At 33.4% G+C, this 21,687-nt stretch overlaps 2 protein-coding genes across 7 annotated transcripts in view; one reads left to right on the top strand and one right to left on the bottom strand.

Moving 5' to 3' along the window:
• Positions 1–352: 352 nt before the first annotated feature.
• LOC133201431 (uncharacterized) lies at positions 353–1,480 on the bottom strand. Its single transcript, XM_061337233.1, has one exon. It carries the CDS (start codon positions 1,478–1,480, stop codon positions 554–556), a length of 927 nt encoding a protein of 308 aa, XP_061193217.1. The 3' UTR covers positions 353–553.
• A 13,161-nt stretch (positions 1,481–14,641) lies between these two features.
• The window catches only part of LOC133201515 (KH domain-containing RNA-binding protein qki.L-like), a 30,243-nt gene continuing 23,197 nt past the window's right edge, over positions 14,642–21,687 (top strand). For 3 of the 6 annotated variants that reach the window (XM_061337314.1, XM_061337316.1, XM_061337319.1), the window contains exon 1: positions 14,642–14,898. In XM_061337314.1, the coding sequence (XP_061193298.1) occupies positions 14,772–14,898 (127 nt within the window). In that variant the 5' untranslated portion in view covers positions 14,642–14,771. The remainder of the gene's footprint in view (positions 14,899–21,687) is intronic. The other 3 variants (XM_061337318.1, XM_061337315.1, XM_061337317.1) reach the window with 1 other exon arrangement.

Genomic DNA, 21,687 nt, shown 5'->3' with positions numbered 1-21,687 from the left:
AATATACCAACATTCCTGCTGAAAAAATAGAATTCTAAGAAGAGATAAGTTTTTCCTACACTAGACACACAACAGGATATGCACCCAAGACTCCGAAACATAATAGTCTGAACAGCTTGTTTCATTTCAGTCATAAAACAAAATATGAATGATGGATATCAAATGTCTTTTGTTAAATACAAAACCCACTTTATTTGAGCCAGCAATGAAAACGTTTAAGAATATAATCATTCTACATTTCAACAAATATTTTCAGAAACAAATATGACTTTTTTTCTGCTTATTGACAATAAAATAAAAATTAAAACACAAGCAAATCAAAGCATAAAATAAAAAGTATTTGAATGGTATTTGATTTCAAATCAGTTGTATAAGAACAAAAAATGATAAAGCAGTACAATTAGAGCACCTTTGCAGGTTTTTAATTGGCAGTAAAGCATATCAACATTAATTATATTTTGAAATATGACTGCAGTCAATGTAAATTTTTTGCAAGACCTTTTGCAAGGGGGGGGGGGGGTCACATAGAATGTAAAAACACAGCTTATAAGGTTCACTCGAGGTATCTAATTTTCTTAACTTGCCCTTCATGATACTCTCCCACGAATAGTTCATCACCTTTTGCAACACACAGGCAATAGGGTTCATTCAGAGATAAGTCTGTAATGAAGCATACCAACTGACCAATACGATCTAGGATATGTATACAGCTATTGTGCTGGTCGGCTATCAGGATATTACACTGACTATCCGTGGTTATGCCTTTAGGATAAAATGTAGGATACTTCCTCAACACTTGCTGCCCACAGTAGTGAAATTTGAAATTTCCCTTTCGGTCAACTACAGTGACGCGATTAAAATCGGCATCAGAGACACATACATCTCCATTCTTGTTTTCGGCTACAAAGTTCGGTGACCCATACAAAGGTCGGCCATAACTATCAAGACTGTATTCTCGTGTCTTTTTGGACCCTTGGTATCCGACAACACGAGCGCGTCTAGCGTCATCAGAACGCATGGCGACCAAAATATCGCCGACGTCAGAGCAACACAGAGCCCAAGGTTTCCAACCGCTCAACTTTATCATGGGGTACGCCTGTCCATTCTGTAAATAAAATACGGCTCTTTCTTGCCAATCTGCGTAAATAATTTCCCCCGAATTTGTTATCGAGAAATCGTCAGGAGAATTTCCAGAGAGCGTCTCAATTTCGTCTTTGCAAGCATGCGCAGTCTGGTCGATGCTTTTGATGCATTTATCGTCCCCGCTGAAAAAGAGCTGATAATTCCTAACTCTGATCCGCCATAGGGGCTGACAATTAGTGAAAATGACGTCCTCCACGACCGGCTGCTGTAGAAAGGTCTTGAAGCAGAGTTGTTCAGACTCTTGCCCGTTGGTTTGCTGAGCTACCGACTGATCCTGTATATTATCCTTGCCAAAAATCCAATACCCTACCTGCTTTAAGATCTCCAAGATGTTCATGTTCTTCCCTATTTATACGTTTAAAAAATGAAAATATTGATTAAAACAATGCATCATACGATTAGATTTTTTAAAACAATTTAAAGGAGTTTTGAAGTACTTTTACCTTTTTTCCCTGCTATAGTCCCGGACTTTCAGCGTCAACTGCTTGTTCTATTGTAAGTCTGGAAATGCCAAACATTTTAAACAAGTGTGACATTCTAGATTGTTGGTGTCTTTTTTCTTATACACACAATCCTGTTTCATTTTTCAAAATTAACTATAACATTGGTTGTTCCGGTGAGTTTAAAATTCTCTGAATTTAGAACTTTCGCATAACACATACCCCATCAAGTGTGACGATACGGGATAGGCAGACGATTTTGGGAGAAAAAGTATTGAATATAGAACTTACAAGTCTGAAAATCTCTAATGTTCAGAAAGCAAATATCAACATGCATTGACATTTCAGAATTGTACTTTTTTAAGTGATACAGAGAATCATTGTGAAAGATTTTCAATCCAATATAATCCAGTAATAAACAATAGTAACTGTAAATCAAAGAAAAAACCCTCTTAGCGAAGCGTGAACACATTAGGAACAAATCCAGTGAAAACAATGAGAATTTGAAGTCAGCTAGTAAAGATAACCAAAAAAAGGTAATGGATGAGGCAATTATTACATAATAGAAAAGATTTATTTCAGAAACTTGGGAACCCACAAAAAGAGAGATTATACTGAAATATTCTGATATAAAGGTAACTGTTTTGTTGATGTTTAATTATTCTAGAGATTGAATTAATGATAGATGCATGTGCTAGACTGATTGCAATGATGTTACTGAAACAATATGAATGAGTAGGAAGTCCGTCAAATTACTAGGAAAGAAATTTTTCAGTCAATTAATAGAATCCTCATAATTAAAAAAAATAACACTTAGCATTTTAAATGAGGATACTATTTTATTTTTTTTTAATTTAAATTTTTATCAATTTATGAAAAATTAACATGGTTTTCTTCTGTATACATCTGATGTTATAAATTGTCTGATTATTGGTATTAGAGCTCAGCAACATCCTGTCAAATAAAGACAATATACATGTACACCTTAATACTAAGCAAAAAGTGCCAAATTTACTTCAAGAAATGGGCAATCAGAAATAACAGTACTTAGAGTCTGCTTCAGGTCTTATATTAATAATTTTAAATTTAAACTGCAGTGCAACGGTTCCTTATTTATCATATGGCTTCTAAACTGGAAGAGGTGAATTGCTATGGATCACTTTACATTCATAGTGTTTTAAAATATACGTAAGGTGTTGAACTTTGCTGTCAGAAGATAGATTTTACTACCTGTAAGCCCTGTTTCATATAATCCACGGTGTGTTTCTATAGTACTTTAAATGTATCATGTTACTATGACGTAGGCAAATTAACATTCCATAAAACATTTAAAATAACTTTAAAATAAGTCATTTAAGTATTAAATGTAAATATTTTATTCGGTTGATTTGTTTCATGTATCTATTTCATTTTGGTTAAAGTATCCAGTGGACACCCTTTTTATTTATCATCAGTGATTACTGAGTATTCTAATTTAGCACGGTGAGAAATTAGCCCAATTTCATGCCCCTTTACAGACAAAACTTTATTCATTCCGATGACCAAGTCATAGGTTTTGTATCGTTATGAATAGATCAAAAATATCTTTTCTTCTCTTTGCCTTGAAAAAATACATCTAAAATGCCCGAATTCTTTATAGCTTTAAAGACCAACAACAATTAAACAAAAGACATCGATATGAACATCTACGTTGACATTTTTCTCGTTCTCGCGAGAAATGAGACTTTGTCACGCCATCTTTGTTTTGTTCATAGCAGTCCTTGCATGTCTATTAAATCTACATTTCTTCGATGGAGAGTAGATTCAGCATTGAGGATTGTCCTGCCAAAAGCTTTGCGTGTTTCTAAATTGAAAAGGAGGAAATGTGCGACAAGTTAGAATATACTGCATATGTTTCAGAGAAGCAAGAGAGAGAGAGAGAGAGAGAGAGGTTGATCATCTTGGGGCAAAAGAACGAGCGTTAATTTTTAGAGAATACGTCACAATACAAAAGTTGTTTCATTTCCCTTTTAATTTTCCTTTTAATTTTTTGTTTAAATTTACTTACTGAGTGATACAAATATTTATGAATAAATATTTCCGCTTTTGTAGTTTATCGTTATTTTTTACTACTAGACGTCTCGGTTATTACTTCAGTTAAAGCTTCTCATACGTCTAATGACTATGCAATACTGGGATGAGATTGGACGAAACTGCATGCTAAAAATTGTGGTGGAAATCTTTGTAATTATGCAATACAGATTATATATGTGAAATACTTTAATAATTACTTGTATACATACACGTCATGTAACTGCAAATACGAATTACTAGATGTAATATTTGATTTACAGCAACAACAACCAAACAGAAGAAGAAGTAAGAAAGAAAAATTCTTAGAATCAAACCAACGACATCTTACGTTTATAAGATATTCCTAAGATGCTTTCGTTTTACACCTTAAGACGAATCTTGAAGATAATCCTCAGATATGTCCCAAGGAATATATATCGTAAGACAAATCTTAAGACGTTTCTTAGGAAATTTTAATAAGCATGCCTGCAGGTTCTAATTTTTTTTTCCTGAAAGAGGTTGTGTTTGGTTATTAATGATATCATCTCTTGATATATGATAGCAAATTTTAAAGCTCTGGGGTTCAAAATATTCAGCAAAACTTTTCTAGTTATAATTATTATATTAATAAAATATTAACATGCAACAGTATGGGAGGAAGTTCAGCAGTACCATGCAAAAACATATATTCGAGAATGAGGATAGCGCAAAACTTCAAAGAACGTTTAGAAAATTTGCACCAAATATTGCCAAAATCCATCAAAATGTATGACTTTTCAACACTTTGTACAACCATTCCCCAGGACTTATTAAAGATCGGACTTTAATTTTGACATCATTAGACAACTTTAACTGCTTTTCCAATAAAAATGAAACTCGCAAATTTCCGTATCTTGTTATTCATCTACAACCATTGTGATTGTTCTAACAAGTACCCCAAGGATGATCTTAAAAGGATGCTGGAATCCCATTGTCAAATCAACACTAGCAACTAAACTTTATGATAAACGCTGACTTCGCTTTTCTATCGCCAATTTTCTTAATAGTATGTAGCAATGTATCATAATCACCAGTATGTTAGATTTATGTCTCCAGCGGATTCGATACGCAAAAGCATATTCTACGTACAATTTCTTAAACAATTTAGCTAATGACTAATAAGTTTATGATAGAGGGGTATCAGCACTCTTGGGTAAAATAGACAAATTCTATGGTCGATACAGTGAAGTTTTTGCAAATACAGTCTGTCGTTATGTCGAATTTTGACTGACATCTTTCACTGGTTGTAAGGCCATTATTTCTGTACTGAATTGTCTATGGATTTCTACGTTTACCCGATCACGATAAGGGCCACTTGGCGGGTGCACAGAGGATGATTACTCCTCCTTGGCACCCGATCCCCATTCTGTATACTGATGTTTCGGAGGTATGTATTTGCTCGAACTTTATCGAGCAAATTATATTATTGTTCTTTATCTTCAGATTTCACCGGTGTTATGAAGCCGGATCGTTTCTGCTAACACCAAGTGTCTGATAACTAATGTTAAGCTTTTATTATTAAAGATGATAAGATAATTAACCTTGACTTTTCAGGTTTTGCGTTCAATGATAAGTATCTTCGGAGTAAGGAAAGACATTCAATAATTACTTAATTATTACGTCTAGTACTCCGAACACTTATAATTACATGTACCAATGGTTATTTCTTTGTTACCTACTCCACTGCAACTATCTAACTAACAACAACTATATAAGGTCTTACAGCTTTTTATACCTCTGTTGCAAATGATCCAAAATTTTGATTGTTCTGCTTCAAGTTATTTTATTTTTGATTTGTTATATCTCAAATTTCACACGTCCGAGGGAATGGACGACTGTTTCAATCCACTTCTTTATCATCTAATCTAGAGACTACACTTCAGTTTTTCCGTCGTCAACTTTCCTTATCTATGTAGTTATGTTTCAATATCATCTGCATATGGTGTTTATGTCTCCAAAATTATTTGATAATCAAGAGCCTCCTCTGAGTACGATCAACCTTTAACCCGAGGCATGCTGCTGACAAATAAGTTGATGTTCAGTGATTTCAACAAATCATATTTCTATAAATTCTATGGTCGTTATATAATGACCTTGTTAGCAAGTACAATCATTGGTCCGTATTTTAACTGAAATATTTCATTCCAATTGTAAAGCCTTTGTTTTATGCTCAGTTTGACGACTGATTATTCCGTCTACCTGATCAATACATAGAGATCACAGCGGATGCTTACTCCTCCTAGGCACCTGATCCTTCCCCTGGAAATTCCAGAGTTCGGCCGTGCTTTGTCCTCTTTTTTGAGATCGATAATGTTAGTTATCTTCAGCTATATTTCTTTTCTTGAAAGTCAAAATCAAACAAATAATTGGTAGGGATATATTATTCGTTTCATAATTCACATTCATCTGTGTTTTCCCCTTACACAAGTGAATATACGAAAAATATTTTTAAAAAATGTTTAAAAAAAAAACTTCCTAGTTTGTTATTCATGTTTTAATTATACCTTCCAATATCATCTTTCAAAAGAAGATATATGATATTTGTATATGTAACATATGTGTGCAAGTTTCCCTTTAGAATTAAGGGCAGAATCCATCGCGCTTTTATATTTATGCAGATTCCGGAAACAAGCACCCGTTTCCTGCCATTCACGTTTCACACCAATTCGTTACACAAAAATGAACTCAAGCATGTAACCGCCATCCTGTATTTCACAGACAAAAAAAAATTGGGAAAAAATAAATTTCTTAACAAGACATTCACGTAAAACTTAAAAAAAAAAATCGGCATCTGCAGTTACAGTATTTTTCAGTTTATAATTACAGTGTATGCTACACTTAAAGATCTCTTTAAAGAAAATTTATTATTCAAATTTAGCAACAAAAAAAATCAAGAGAGTGATTGATATGGAACAAAGATTAAGATGTGTCAAAATGAAAGAAAATTGAACCATGGGTTGTAGATATTTTGGAGATTCAAAAAATTACAATGCCAAAATATTGAAAAGAATCAGATGATGAGATCATAATATTTGACCTAAGACCTCTAAATATGACCTTGACCTTTACATAAAGCACCACAAAGCAATCAAAAGTTACACTTTATTTAATTACAGACGGATAAATTGCATATGTAGATGACATGAACACAATCTAAATGTAGGCTTGAGAAAGTCTCATATATATAATTATATATATATATATATATATGAGATGTCTCAATTTTCTTTTTACAGAATAATGTAAATGCATGTCATATCTTATATTTTTACTTCCAAAGATAATTGATTATTGACATTAGTGTGATATTATTCATTTCTCTGGTGTGAGTTAGAAGAAATGAGTAAAAATTAATTTTACAGGTGTTTTGTACTAGTCTACCTTAAACCAGCCACGAAAGTATGATGCTGGACAAAATATTTGATCTTGTCCTGTAAATCATAAATAAATACGTATTACAAATTATATCACTTCAAATTTATTGATTCGTTACAGTATATTTTCATTCCACGTGTATTTTGCTTATAAAGTGTGAGGAAAGCTACGGCATTTAAAAAACTACAAGAATACATTGATGTAACCATCAATTGTCGCCCGGGAAATAAATAAAGTAAACAATGGAAATGAGTCTTGATCATCAAACCGCTTCGATATGTGTGAAAAAGGCATGCGTCTAAATGATGGAGACGATAGTCGAGAATATTTTGAAAACTTATAGTCGGATGAAAATCGAACAAAAACGATACCCTTTTAAACTTTATCAATTCCTCAAGTAAATGTTGGCTGCATAAAATATAATTTGAAACCAGACACATGCATCACCTATTTTCAAAAATGTCTTTCACCTTAAGAATATAAAACACGAGCTGTGTAAAGTACGTTTTTATGCGATAAGTGAAATTCGATGTTCTAAAAAAAGGGACCTGTCGTTTTGTCGATAGTAAATGATAAGCAACTTTATATATTATAGTATATGAAAAACATATATATTTTTACAGATTCACTTTATGGAAGTAAATATATTGTGTATCTCGTAATTTATAAAGGGAAAGAACATTCTGATTAACAATATTTTTAATGTTTAGAAAACCTTTAATTCTGAATAACTTCTCCCACCTCAATCCCCATATACATGTACCAACACTTAAACTTATATGTATAGAGCAGCCCGGTCCTCCGGGCTGCAATAACACGGACAGGGGGTCAAAAGGTTAAAGTATGCGTTTTATTTTGACGTCACAAACATCGAACGCCGCAGAATTGCAACGTCATAAAGCGAAAATCAAAATTCACGGTCACGTTGAACAGAGGCTGTTGCAATGGCTCTTCCATAAATGGTAACTTACCCAAAGAATAATACAGGGATTTTGAAATATAAATAAGATTTGCAGTCAAGGCAAGGAGTTAAAAGATGTAAATATAAGCATTGAACCATTATTTTTTGAAAGATATAGTCTCATAACTGCAACGGTGTGCGCAAACAAATTTTTCATAACGCGCTAACGCGCGTTACTCAATTTGTTTGCACACACCGTTGCAGTTATGAGACTATATCTTTCAAAAAATAATGATTCAATGCTTAATTATGGTAACAAAATTCCTGAGTTTTCATTCTTAAATTAAAGAAATTTCTTTTAAAAGAGACTGACTGATTGAGGTTCGTAAACATCCATTTTGTTATTCTAAAAAAACAATTTAAAATAATAATAATAATTAATAATATAAACTTTTTATTCTCATCGGAAAATAAAGTAGAAATAAACCTATGTTGAATTCAGAAAATTCTAAATTTAGAACATGACACAATAAAAAAATTGCATGTTCTTTATTTATAGCTTTGCTGATCAGAGACCGGTTGAGCTATACAAAATTAATGTGATTGTAATTTACCCTACCTGCCCGTCGTCCGTCCATCTGAGAACTTATCAAAACCCTACTCCTCTTAAGATACATAATTAGTTCATAATGTATATCGGTTTATGTTTTTGATGTTGTTGACATGTTAACTAAAACTAGAGATTTCTCTGAAGTTCTTTTTAAAAAAGTGGTCCGATTTCAATAAAACTTGATACACTGGTGTATTTCAATAAGACACATAATTCCCCTGTATACATTTTAGATTTCAACAAACGGTGTAAAAATAGAAATTAGGTATACAGGTGAAGATAACGAACAGTGATCAACGTCATGGATCCATTAAAGAAAACGAGAGGTCAAAATCCGACTCCTGGAAACGCCACGCCTCGGTTTCAAAATTGTTCGTTCTCGGAGCATGTTATTGCGTAAGGAATTAGTTGGGAGACATAAACACCATATGCAGGTGATAGTGGGGAAAGTTGACGATGGAAAAGTTGAATTAAGTCATCCTGTTTGTCATAATGTTTAGTTGTTAGTTGGTCATTATTGTTTATAGTCAGTACAACATCCAATTATGAAACAGATGTAGCAGACTGTGGTGACTTTTATTTCGAGTTCACTGGAATATATCTGGTTGACATATGAATGCAAGTAACTATTTGTAATTGATAAAACGTCTAAATATTGAATTGAAGGCCACGGCAAGTTCTCTTCTTCTCCTGTAGAAGTCTGCTTCACTGGAATATAAAAACAGGTTGGTTAATCAAGCAGCACATCGTAATTCCAACAGATTGTTGGAAGACCTGATCTCCAAAGACTACAGGGATATTTGCTAACATGCTAAACCTCCTACAGTTTTAGTCTGATTTCAATAAGCCTCATTGAACAATGTTACAGTAATCAATAAAATAGGATAATATGTATAAACATCAGGATACACAATTCTGTATATGCAAAATTAAATTAAAGATGTTTTGAATCATGCTGTCATTTTTTTTCTCTTTCAATTACTAGTATTCAAGTACAAACCGTACACGTTAGAGCATGAGTCTCATCAGAGACTAGCTTCTAGTTATTAAATATTTTTAGGGGATTATAGACACATTTGCTATGGACTAATCAGGAATTGTCCTATTTTACCAAACTGATTCAATGAGGCTCTGGAAAATATTGTTCTTCCGACATATTGGAAGCGACAGAGCGTGTGCAAAATAAAGGCAGTTATTCTCTTCATTAATCATTATAAGAGAGGGTTATTTATCTATAGTGAGTGATTCACACGAACTTGGTGATAATCATTTTAGAGAATCAAATCACGTGACTTTATTACGTTATCCGGCAAATTCTACTATTCTTATCCATTTCTGAAAGATTCGGAATTTTGATGAGTGGATAAAACCAGCCAATGGAAGTTGTTTTTATCATGAAAGTTCATTAATCAACAGGTCGATATCTGTTTTTTATGCAAGCTTAAACCTTTTGGGACTTAGCATCAAAGTTAATTTAGAATTTCATTGGTTAGTTCGGGGCGTCTCGGGGTTTTACCTAATGTAATTAACTGTTTTGTAACAGTTTTGTCTGTCCTGTTCTATATCCTGCACGCGATAACATGCACCGTTTTCCCAAAGGGCCATATGGTAAAATGGACCCTGGTCCCAGACGTGGAACCCTGAATATATTTGTTTAAAACCGTATGTTTAAGGCTTGGGAATGTCTTGGAGGCTAGTTATTGGATTTGCCGAGAGCAAAATCCAAAGAACACGGTTTCTTGTTCCGTCTTTTGACAGACAGAACTGACAGAATCTATTTCTTCCTGTTATATATTTCTATAGTTTTTCCGTCAATGTAAATTAATATACTATGGAAAATGTGACCGAGTAAAGAAAACAATTCTAGGGCTTTCTCCGGGAGGTTGATGATGAATCACTTTTATGCACTGTATCTCATTGTCAATGCTGAGAAAATTGGCCATTTCGATTTGAGTTTCTTTGTATTGGATATTTATGGAAGATGCACATGGAACTTTTTTGTCTTCGTATGGAAAGGTTAATAGTCGATGGAATCCATTTTTAGATAAAATTGATTTTAAAAAGATACAATTGACATCATTTCTCGAAACGCATATTCTGAAGAACGCTTATTTGAATTATAAATCCAAATTGCATAAATATACTACTTCGCTTTGTATTATATATCGATATACTGCTACGAGTATATATCCCACCGCTTGCGTTTATAAAAATTGGAGTTTTTCAAAACATTTGCATATAATTCAAGAATTTTAAGGAGAATGCCAGACAGCCTAATAGATATATGCAATAATAGATATATACATACAAGATCTATTTCATTATACATGTTTTATTAAGCTAACCAACTATCTTTCAAAAGTTTCACAGCCAGTAAATTCTCTCAGGATCCTCTCAAGTCCACCAATGCTGTAATTCCTCATAATAGTAAATCTGAAATTTACATATTAAAAAAATGATAAATAGATGAAAAAAAAAGATATAATATATCAAAAAAAATGATATCTGCAAATACGACTTAAAAATGTGACAGTAACAAGTATATTAACTGAAATCCAGTCGAACGCTTGACGAACACCGAAATTTTGACGTTGTTGCTTTGATGTCTAATAAAATAATCTCTGTTAAAATAAAGAGAGAATCTCAGAAGTTTTTTATTAAGCAATTAGAAGGAAAATCTTAGCTATTACATGCATGCATGTTTTCTTGCGACTTTTAATGAACACGCGAGATTTTCCGAGACTTGGTGAACGCTCGAAAACTTCCGAGACATGGTGAATGCTCGAGATATTCCTATACTTGGTGAACACTCAAGAATTTCCGAGACTTGGTAAATAATTGAAATTTTCCGAGACTTAGTGAAACGAAGGAATAACATCCTCACTTGTGCATGAATCTCATCATATTTTAATTACTGTAAATCACTATATATTCGCGAGAACTATTTTTTCGTGTACCAACGCCAGAATGTCTACTTGTGAAAATTCATTTTCGCGTATATTAACCGAATTCGTGAAAATTTTTTCTATAGTTTATACATACTAAATAACAATTACGTGGAAATAAGGTGTTGCGAAAATTCAGTGATCTACAGAAAACTAGATACCTGTGTATTGCAATATGAACTTTAACAATAATTGTTAACCGTATCATTTGTTTGCAATTATAAATTCTAATTCATAGAAATTTACTTTTCTTTGTACCTTAACTATTAAAAATGACATGTGTTTTTCATACTGCCGAAACACTCGTAATAAGTTGTCAAATACCAGCTATTGACCAAATATCAGTGCTTCATTAATTACGGGTGAAGAGTTCTAATAAATTTAAGACGTGTCTGGATTCCTTTACAAACTTGATTAATTATTTGAAAATGTGCATGCTACATCGTGCTGTTAACTCAGCGACATAAACCCCTACTATACTGGTATAACAAGGGGCTTAATCGTCCATAAATACATCACCAATTGCAGTTAAAATAGCTGATGAGTACATATATACATTCTATTTAATTTTTCAATGTAAATCATATATTCAGTTATCTAATGCATTGCAAAATGCAATATTGCCATATCTGATAGTAAATGGAATATTCAGCTGCAGACACTATACAACACTACATACTATATTATGAATAATTTGAGTTTTGTTGAACTTGGTGCTATACCCAGTCCATCTCCAAAATGAAAATCCCCATTCTCTCTCTCTCTCTCTCTCTCTCTCTCTCTCTCTCTCAAATGAAATATTTCCATAGCTATTGTCCGTTTAATCTATAAGGAAGATTTTGAAACTCACTTTGATTGTATATAATCAACAAGGAAAAAGATGACGTCCTTGTCATTAGACAGCTTAAGTATCATTTGTAAGTGTCACGACACTCGTACATGCAATGTTCAAAAGGCACTTCTGCGCTTGATGAAAAGGAAGTACACGTGTTTATATACCCATAAAATAACAAACTTAAAATATTTAACAGAGTATACGTTTGCAGGCCTAATCAGTAGAAATTTTGTAAATTGTGTAAACTTTAAACTGTTAGTACAAAAACTTAAATGGGCAATCTTCTTTTTCGGAACTTGGAACCCCTTCGGGTGACTGCGTGCTCTAAGCGCACAAGTTAACCCGAAGCTTGTATAGAGGGTGACCTACATTTGTAGGGTTTCCAAATTTTTTGGTAATAAAGGACTTTGGGCCCCTACCCCGACTACAAACCCCCCCCCCCTTTTTTCAAGAATCCTGGATCCGCCACTGAATACATGTAGATTCTTTGGAGAACAAACCAAAGATAGGCTACACTGAAGTGCTACTATCTGCATTCGATCTAAAACAGTTCACTAATTTTTGATTATCAAAACGATCAGGAATTCATCGACGATTCAACAGATACAACATAATAGTAGAATTCCTTGGTTAAACAGATCTTCGAGTCTTGACGCAAAAATCTTGCATCGTCTACATACAATCAAGAACTTCTTTATTTGGTCTGTATAATCCTATATGTCAGTCATAGCAGAACTATCACCGTCTTGGGAAGAGGGGAGGGGGCGACATCCCACCCCTAGAAACAGATTTTGAAGTTCTGTGTTATAAAACAGATATTTTCTTGCCATTACAAAAAAGACAGACCAAGTCTTGGAGAAGTATATGCATAATATATATTTACAAGTGTATGTAAAAGTTCGGGGTACAATTAATATCTTAGACGCACAGCTCTATCCCAAAATCACCCCTTGTAGCCCAGGGAACAAGTTCATGTGTGCCTTAGAGAACTATAATTCCTATACCCACGTTTTAAGAAAAAGTAAAAAATTCTTGTTTATTTTTGTATTGAGATTTTCTTAAGGGCCCTGTTGGTTTTTTTTTTTTTATATATTGATTGTGTCATACATGTGAGCGTAAAGGTACTTAGGACTATGATTCTATCTCATAACTAGCCCCCATTAAATATTGGAACAAATCTTTCATTTCTTCATCTAATACAGTCTCTGTAGGAATTTTTTATACACACGTGACAATTCCAGACAAGGTCTTGTCATATTTCATTCTCTTCATGTCAAGATTTTATCGGCTTTTTATGACCCCAAATTTTTTTTCAACGGTGCGTGAACAGATTTTTTCTCGCAACTTGAAATAGTTCCTGTGAATGTAGGCTCTACTTTGTTCTTAATATAAATCATGTTTTTTATAGAGTTATTATTGTGGTAAAGATTTAATGACACAATATGTAGTTCTAAGTTTAAATTATTTTCAGACACTATATGTTGGATAATTATTTTTTTTAAGATGATAAAAATGTTTTTCAGTGTAACATAAATTGAATGAAAGTTTTAAAGATTATATCTTGATAAATATAGGTATTAAAATCTGTTTATACCTAAGAATTAAATAAGTTATACAGGTCAACGTTAGCGTGGGATAGCTGGATTTATCCAACACAATGTAGGTCTTAATTAGTTAATCGTCGTGCAACTTTTTAAATTTCTTTCCACAAGTATTTATTAATTTAGAGTACACACAAAAAGGTCATTGAAAACTCAATACTTAACACCGGATTAACCAAGATAGATTTAAAAGAAATTAATCCGTTTTATATACTTTACTTAAAATTATTCCAAGCATGCTATAGGTACACAGGCGCGGATCGATAAATGTTGAATCAAATAAATCACATTGCAGCGCATGCCTTTAAAATGAGTCAATTAATTACATATTATTAGAACATGTCTTTCCCGTGTAATTGATTAATGGAATATGAGTTCTGATTTGTAAAGAAAATATTGAGTTAGTGCATCACGCTGTCGTAAGGTCCACCTCTCGATCACCTGTCAGATGTCAACAAATCCCTGCATTCCTCGGGCGTGGGGTGTCAACTTCCCCTACTTTTCTCATTGCATCCGTCTAGATCTGCAGCAATCTTTTCATTTAAAATAAATAAACTTTCATAATACTATGCTGGATATATTAATCGATCAGAATTCAGAGCGATGAAAGTTCTCTTTCAAGTTCGAGGAAAAACGTGAAACCGTCCTGGACACCCCTTATAAGCTAAATGCAGTGATCCGTCATAGACATGCGCAATGCTTAGCACGTGTTCATAAACAATTTTACATGATAGAGGGGGAACATAAGAACTTATTGTAGTGATTTGTAGTTTTGGATTCTAACCCCTACTTAACTTTGGTAGTTTTGCAGCTCAGGCGCTTGTTTTAACATGGGGACTGAAACTAATAAAGACGAGCGTAACACTCCTGAGTATCTAGCACAGCTACTCAAAGACAAAAAGCAGATACAGGCTTTTCCCAACGTTTTTGTGCATTTAGAAAAACTTTTAGACGAAGGTAAGTTTCTTTAACTTGGAGGATTAAAAAACTTTCGGTTTCGTTTAAACAAGTTCTATGTCGTGTAAATTTTAGTCAGCCTAAATTTTCTCCTTTTTCGAGTGATTAAGAGGAAGTATTTGTCATGAGAGAAAATCGAGCGAATGCGCTGAGCCGTGAACTCTGTTATGTTTACAAAACTTTCTCAACTTGCAAACTCGCTTCAAAAGTGAATTCGCCTTTTAACAGCACTGAAAATATACAGTAATTACGAATACAAATATTCATTTATAAGTTTCAATGCCACTTCTTGACTAAAAACGATTAAAGAAAGGATTCATTTGGCACTTTGGCAGTAATTATTCAGAATGGGTGCCGTGATTTTTTGGCAGCCATTTTGAATCTCGCACTTCACTGCACACGAAAAAGAACTGGAATTTCATTTTTATGAAAAAGAAAGCAGTCTTTGGCGTTTGCTAGAAATAATCTTTATTTTGCGATTCTATGAATGACAAAAATTTCACCAATTTTGTTCAAGTGAATTTGGCGCGTTTTCTTCTTATCTGAATCCGTCAATCCTTGTTCAAACAAGGTGGCGATAAATAATTTTGTATTAGCTCACCTGTTCGCACAGGTGTTTATATTACAGATTAAAATTGTTGACAGAGAAACGGTTTTATTTGATATAGTAGCGCCTACCGAAAAATTAAAAGTGAATTATTTAGAAATTGATAATTATTATACTTTTGACTTGCAAAATTGACAATTGGGCACAATGAAAAAAAAGTTCCCAGTTGATTAATAAATTCTATGAATAATATAAATGCATTTTAATTATTAAAAAAAATCCGACTTTCCCTGCGCTGTCAAATTAACAAGAACTAGATTTTGTATTGAAGAATATGACCACACTTTGGTGTGCACAATGCTTTCACTGATTCTCTGCTTTTTGAAATCACAATTTTTTATCCTTGGGCAGAAGTTGGCTATGACAATAATATATACCTGGTGAGCAAGCTGTGGCAAAAAAATATGCAGGGTTGTTTGAGGAGTTGTGCACCTTTTTTAATGCAGCAGTTATCCCCCTTGTCTGACCACCTAAAATCCTCTTGTAACGTAGCACTGATCATGTAATGTAATTTTTACTGAATTCATGTATTGTCAGCATGCAAAAGTCTTTCTCTTTTTTTTATCCCACTTGACAGAATCTTTTAACGAGATGCTTTGGGAGTATACTGATCTCCTTTATAACCCATCATTAGATTACTGTAATAATATCATTTAATTAATTTTGTGTGCTAATAAAGTGACAATTTCTAAGAGTGCTTTTGGATTGTCTGGTTCAACGGTTTGTGCAGCGGTGTTTTTTGAATAGTTCGTAATTTTGCCAGTTTTGTGTATGAATTACAGAGAGCACTGGGCTAGAGAGATATATATTAATTCATACCGGTATATATAATTTCATTTCATCATGCACCCTTTTTTGGATATTAATTAATTACCTAATATGAATGCAGCTGTATTACTCATGGTCGTTCCATTTTTCCAGCCATAATTTTCTAACATAGTTGACTAGTTTGTCTTTTATCATTATATTTACTCAACAGTTTTTCTCATGAGCATTTTATTAATGTAACAAATTATTTTCCACCCCCCCAAAACAGTATCTGACTGGCTGAATGTGGCTGGGTTTTCTTTATATGCACAGTGGACATGAGTTTAAAACCATGTATACATATCTATTTATATACTTAACATCAGTAATGACATATACTAACACTTGATGGGTATCAGCTAACAGAATTTGACAAAACAAGATGACCCCCCCCACTACAATAATTTTTGCATAGTACCCCTGTGATAGAAATTTTTGAAAAAATAAAAATAAATTGCAAAAACAGAAAGTGCTGTGCAAGTGGAATTACGACTTAATATTTGTGAAAGAAGATGGACAAATTACATATGAGCTCTACATTTTCTCAGGACAAAGGGATTGTGAGTCAATTACACCGAGCCCTTAGTCTAAAGGCTAACAGGACGATCAGACTAAAGGACAAGGTATGAACAATCTCATTTAAAACTTTTTAAAAATGTTAATAATTTAATCCAGATTTTTAGACCATAAAAAAGCCCCAGAGTAAAGTTTGTGTTCAGTGACAGATGCAGCAGAAATGGATCAGAGAAGGAAAATGTGGTATTGGTGCAGACTTTGTCCACATCGTGAAAATATTTCACTTCACATCAGGAAACTACATAGAAATTTGATTTAAGTGGTCACAAGGTTCACACTGTATGGGGAAAGTTTTAAAAAATACTTTGGATGTTAATTTTTATAAAAAGCCGACTCGCTGGATGCTTGTGTTTCATGTGCAATAAAAGCACTTGAAAATTTTTCTTTCCTGTATTTTTCCTGCATTGACAGGATTGAGGGATTTTAACATGAGTGTGTTTCACAAAAACCATAGTTCAATGAAACAAGGACCTATTAAAATGGATTATTGCAAGGGACATCCAAATTCAATTAGTCTTCAATAAACCAGATGTTTGCTGTGAAAATTGGTTTTCATTATCAAGTCAACATACACTTGATCTTCCTGAGAGTATTTGATGATTTATAACCAGGTTAATGACGGAAAATCCTATTTAAAAGATTTTAGTCAGCAAATTTTTTTAATTTTAGAAAAATGAAAAAAATTCTTTTGAGACATGAAGGAATTTTGAGACAAAGATAAATGTTTGGCAGAATGTGTTGGGAGTCCCAAGTCTGAAATTGATGCTAGCATATTCCTAGATTGCTATCTTGTTGAATGATGGTAGTCTTCTATTCAAAACGAAATGTTCCATCTTGTCTAAAGGGGGAAAAATGCTAATGTTTATATACGATTATCAGTCAAGAAAGTTATTTATAATGTAATTTTTTCTTCACTGTTCAATTTCATGGAAATTTATCATGTATATATTGGTTATCTATTCCAGGAAATTTAAACAGAATTTGCGTTTTAATTTCAGAATATGTTGTGTGAAATTTTATTTTTAAGCAGGTATTTGTCCATTTATCATTTTAACAGGGAAATAATTGGTCTGACCCCTTTTGAAATTGAGCCCATTGTTATCTAGGCTGTTGGTTTGAAGCAGGAAAAATTCTCTCTGTTCCTTTCTATTGTTGAAACAGAGCCTAATCAGATTCTACCTTAGACAAAATCTTTAAAATATTTCCCTGATTGTCTTTACCCCCTTTGTGAGCATGTGAATTAGGTTTTAGAAGCTCCCATGTGAAAGAAATGCACAAATCTAGATGCTAGCTAGGTCATCCTCCTTGGGCCGTGTATAATGGGAGTGAGGTCTATCTACCTGGTTTGAAATAACAGACGTCTATTTATCGACACAAGAACATGACGAATAATAACACAGAGAAAGACTACCTTCCCAGTCATGGTTAGATAGGCCTACACAATGCGTTACAATTATAATACCCAGTGTTCAGAAATCATTATCCAGCAATCTTGGGAGTCTCCAAATAAGATACTGTATCGGGGCATTTGTGACCCTTTTATTTTATTGGTAAATTCGGGTAGATAGATGTACGATGGAGATTCTCATGTTACAAGGCATTGGTTACAAAAGTCAACGGGCTTTGTTTGCAGGGGGTTTCGTCGACACGCCCGACAGGCTTGGGGGGCTTTTGTATGAGGAATCTGTGTCGATGCTCGCTTCCATAGTGTTTGTGCTTGTCATTGCCTTTGTTTAGGTTCTGTATTGTTCGCATTTGTAGAGAGATAGAATCAATTAGCTCAATAGATTCGTTTGGCAAAGTGAATGAATCAGTGCACTTTGTTTGTATACCGTGAATACAGTAGTCTGATGTCTTGGTCAGGACCATTCTTGCTGTGAAGTTATCTTTAACATGGTTATAGAAATATGCATACAAAATTCTAGTCGTATAAATGTAGAAGGCAAAAAAGATCAATGATTGATGCAGTCTTGTAAAGTTAAGGGTTTTGAGACCCTTTTCAGGGTCAGAAAGAGCAATTAGATTATAATTGCTGGAATTCTCTCACTTTATTTGAATATTTTGAGAATATTCAAGAAATGAACTACATATTATTTCTAGGCAGACAACATGGACGTTGAATGTTAAAAATTGTGAAAACTTTACACAAAGAATAACCACATCATTTTCTCTCTATTGTCAAGTTCATATAAAGATAATTTAATTATCCCAGATATGCCACTGAGGATAAATTCAGGTACGAGTTTCACAAGAAAATGCATATCTTTATATAGAGTTGGGATTTAATTGTGTATATCATTTGAATATTTTATATGCTCAAGTGTCTAGTGTAGTAATTTAATAGCAGGGAAGTGAATTAATTTTAAACTTTGAATTTAGAATGCACTTTGCACGAGGGGCTCTGTGATGTAGCCTTTACTCATGTCATCATATTATATTGATTTCCCAAATGCAGTGTGTAATTGAACTGTACTCGGAATGAGAGAGAAATAGGTGTTTAAAGTGTAGATCACACAAATTGTTGAGAAAATTTCACACATTCGTTATTGATAGTAAAAGGATTACGATAATTTAGCTTAGAAATGCTTTTTATTTCCACATTCTTGAAATCCTCATATTGGGGGAAAATTTTCAGATGATTTCAAACATGTGTTAAAAATGTGTTTGTTCATGAATGTTCCAATTGAAATCCATTGCAAAGTGATGTTTTCCAACACAATAACAGAATGTGGTAGTGATTTGCTGAGGAGCAAGCCAGTAGTTTTAGTTAAGTGAACATAGGTGTTTCTCATTAGCTTGTATGGGTTTGTTAGGGTTCAAATGGCCTGCAGATGAAATTGTATTCACAAACCATGCTAACTGAAAATGGCTGAAAAAACCAGATTGCAGGGATTTTGGATCAGTGTTTAGAGACTGGTTTTAATTTTGGCAAGACCAGATGCCCAACCTGTATTTAAAACTGGATAGATTTAGGTCTTGTGGAATAAAGTTTATCCATCTGAAGATCAGTCGTGGTAAACTTTAGGCCTGGCTTAAGAGTATAAAAAAATATGTCATGTTTTATGGCTGGGTCAAGATATTTTGGTGATTTCTTTAATTTGGGCCAATTTCTGTGTTCATGACTGTTTAAGATTGCTATCAACTCCTGCTGGCAATAGATGTCTTTGTTCAGGGTAGGGGTATAGAGTTACAGCTCTGTGGAAACCAATAACTTCCAGATGTTTTAAATTTTACAAAAAAAAGCTTTCCCAGGGATTGCAGAATAAACTTCTGGCATCACACAGTGGCTGTTTGTGCAATTTGTTCACTGACATTCAAAAATTTTCATGGTTTCCCCCCACTTGTCTTCAGTTTTTTTTTCCATGTACATTTGCTAGAATTGTGACTTTTATGCATAGGAAAGCAGTCTTTTTTTCCCCTCTATAATCTTTCCTCTAAATAATGCCATTGGTCCCACAAAGATCAGCACTTACTGAATTAATTTTTAAGCTGATTAAAAATGTTTCCATGGAGATTAAAAGTGTTGTGCAATGTATTTAAGTTGAATTGTTTTGATTTCAGATGAAAAAGCATTATAAAGAAATAAGGGTGCCTGGCATTTAACATATAAAACAGTTTTCAATAGACTCGGTTACCTCAAATTCTAATCCCTACTAACATTATCAGATTTTACTTAGTTGCAGGGGGGTATTCAGAAAAAATTAGTGGTCACTGGCTTATACTAAGTTTGTTTTTTGTTTCACAACAGAAATCATTATTGTGGAAATTTAACTAGTTTTAAGTTTTATTTGGAAGGTTTTAATCCTTTTTTAAACCCAACAGCTAAGTAGATAGTACACATTACATATTTATATGTATAGAACTTGGAAATGTAGGAGGCCTAGATTAATAAGTTTGAAGTCAAGTGCACAATTACAGTGTACTTAATGATCAACAAAAGAGACAGGGGAAGGGGACCACAAACTTGTAGGTACACGTCAGTACCAAATCAGTATCAGTTTAGGGACATTCTCTAAGTGTTTTGTCACATGTTCCTGGAAAGTACTTGTGATGTATAGATACATGTATTCATTTACACATGATACTTTAACACTTACATATATTCATATAAAATTAGAAATTGCAGATGTCTGAGCAGAAATCTCCCAACCACCAAAATAAAAGAGCAAAAAAATATCATGTTTTTACATTCACACTGTATGTAAAATCTCAACTCTTTTTCCATTTTAAAAATGCTTACTATGAGAATTTTGTAAAGGAATCATATTTTTCTTTATAATTCAGTTATATACACAGTGCAAGACAATTCAGCTTTTCTGACATAGTGAGACCATATAGTAGAAAGCACTGTTGTAAAAATGAGTTGTTCAAAGTACTTGATAAGAAGCTCCACCAGTGTCACGAAGGTGTAAGACTGATGTAAATCTACTTAAAAATCAGCTGATCACCACTTCCTGTGTGGTCATAGAAAAGAGGAACATGCTTTGATGTAGTGTAAAATTGTAAACAATTGAAAAGATGGATTCCACCACATTAACACATGTAGTGCCATATAGCTATGTGCTAAGAACATAGAATTAGGTGTCAAAGAGTATCAGCTTCTGATGTCCAGGTTCTGTAACCTGTCTACCCATTTTCCCGTGACATTATGGTAGACACTGGAATTCTAATTGCAAAAGAAGGTGTATCTCAGGTGTAAAATTTTTTTAGCATACACCTTGATGACTACAAAAATAACAGCAGAATGATTTATTGAACATAAAACCAGTGCCAAAACAGCAGTAAAAATGATCCTTAAA

This window comes from Saccostrea echinata, unplaced genomic scaffold, assembly GCF_033153115.1.
Source record: "Saccostrea echinata isolate AGI-Se365-2 ecotype Australia unplaced genomic scaffold, CSIRO_AGI_Sech_v1 ptg000044l, whole genome shotgun sequence".
Classification (NCBI taxonomy): domain Eukaryota; kingdom Metazoa; phylum Mollusca; class Bivalvia; order Ostreida; family Ostreidae; genus Saccostrea; species Saccostrea echinata.
Note: the sequence above shows the minus strand (reverse complement) of the source record. Positions and strands in the feature narration are given on the sequence as shown.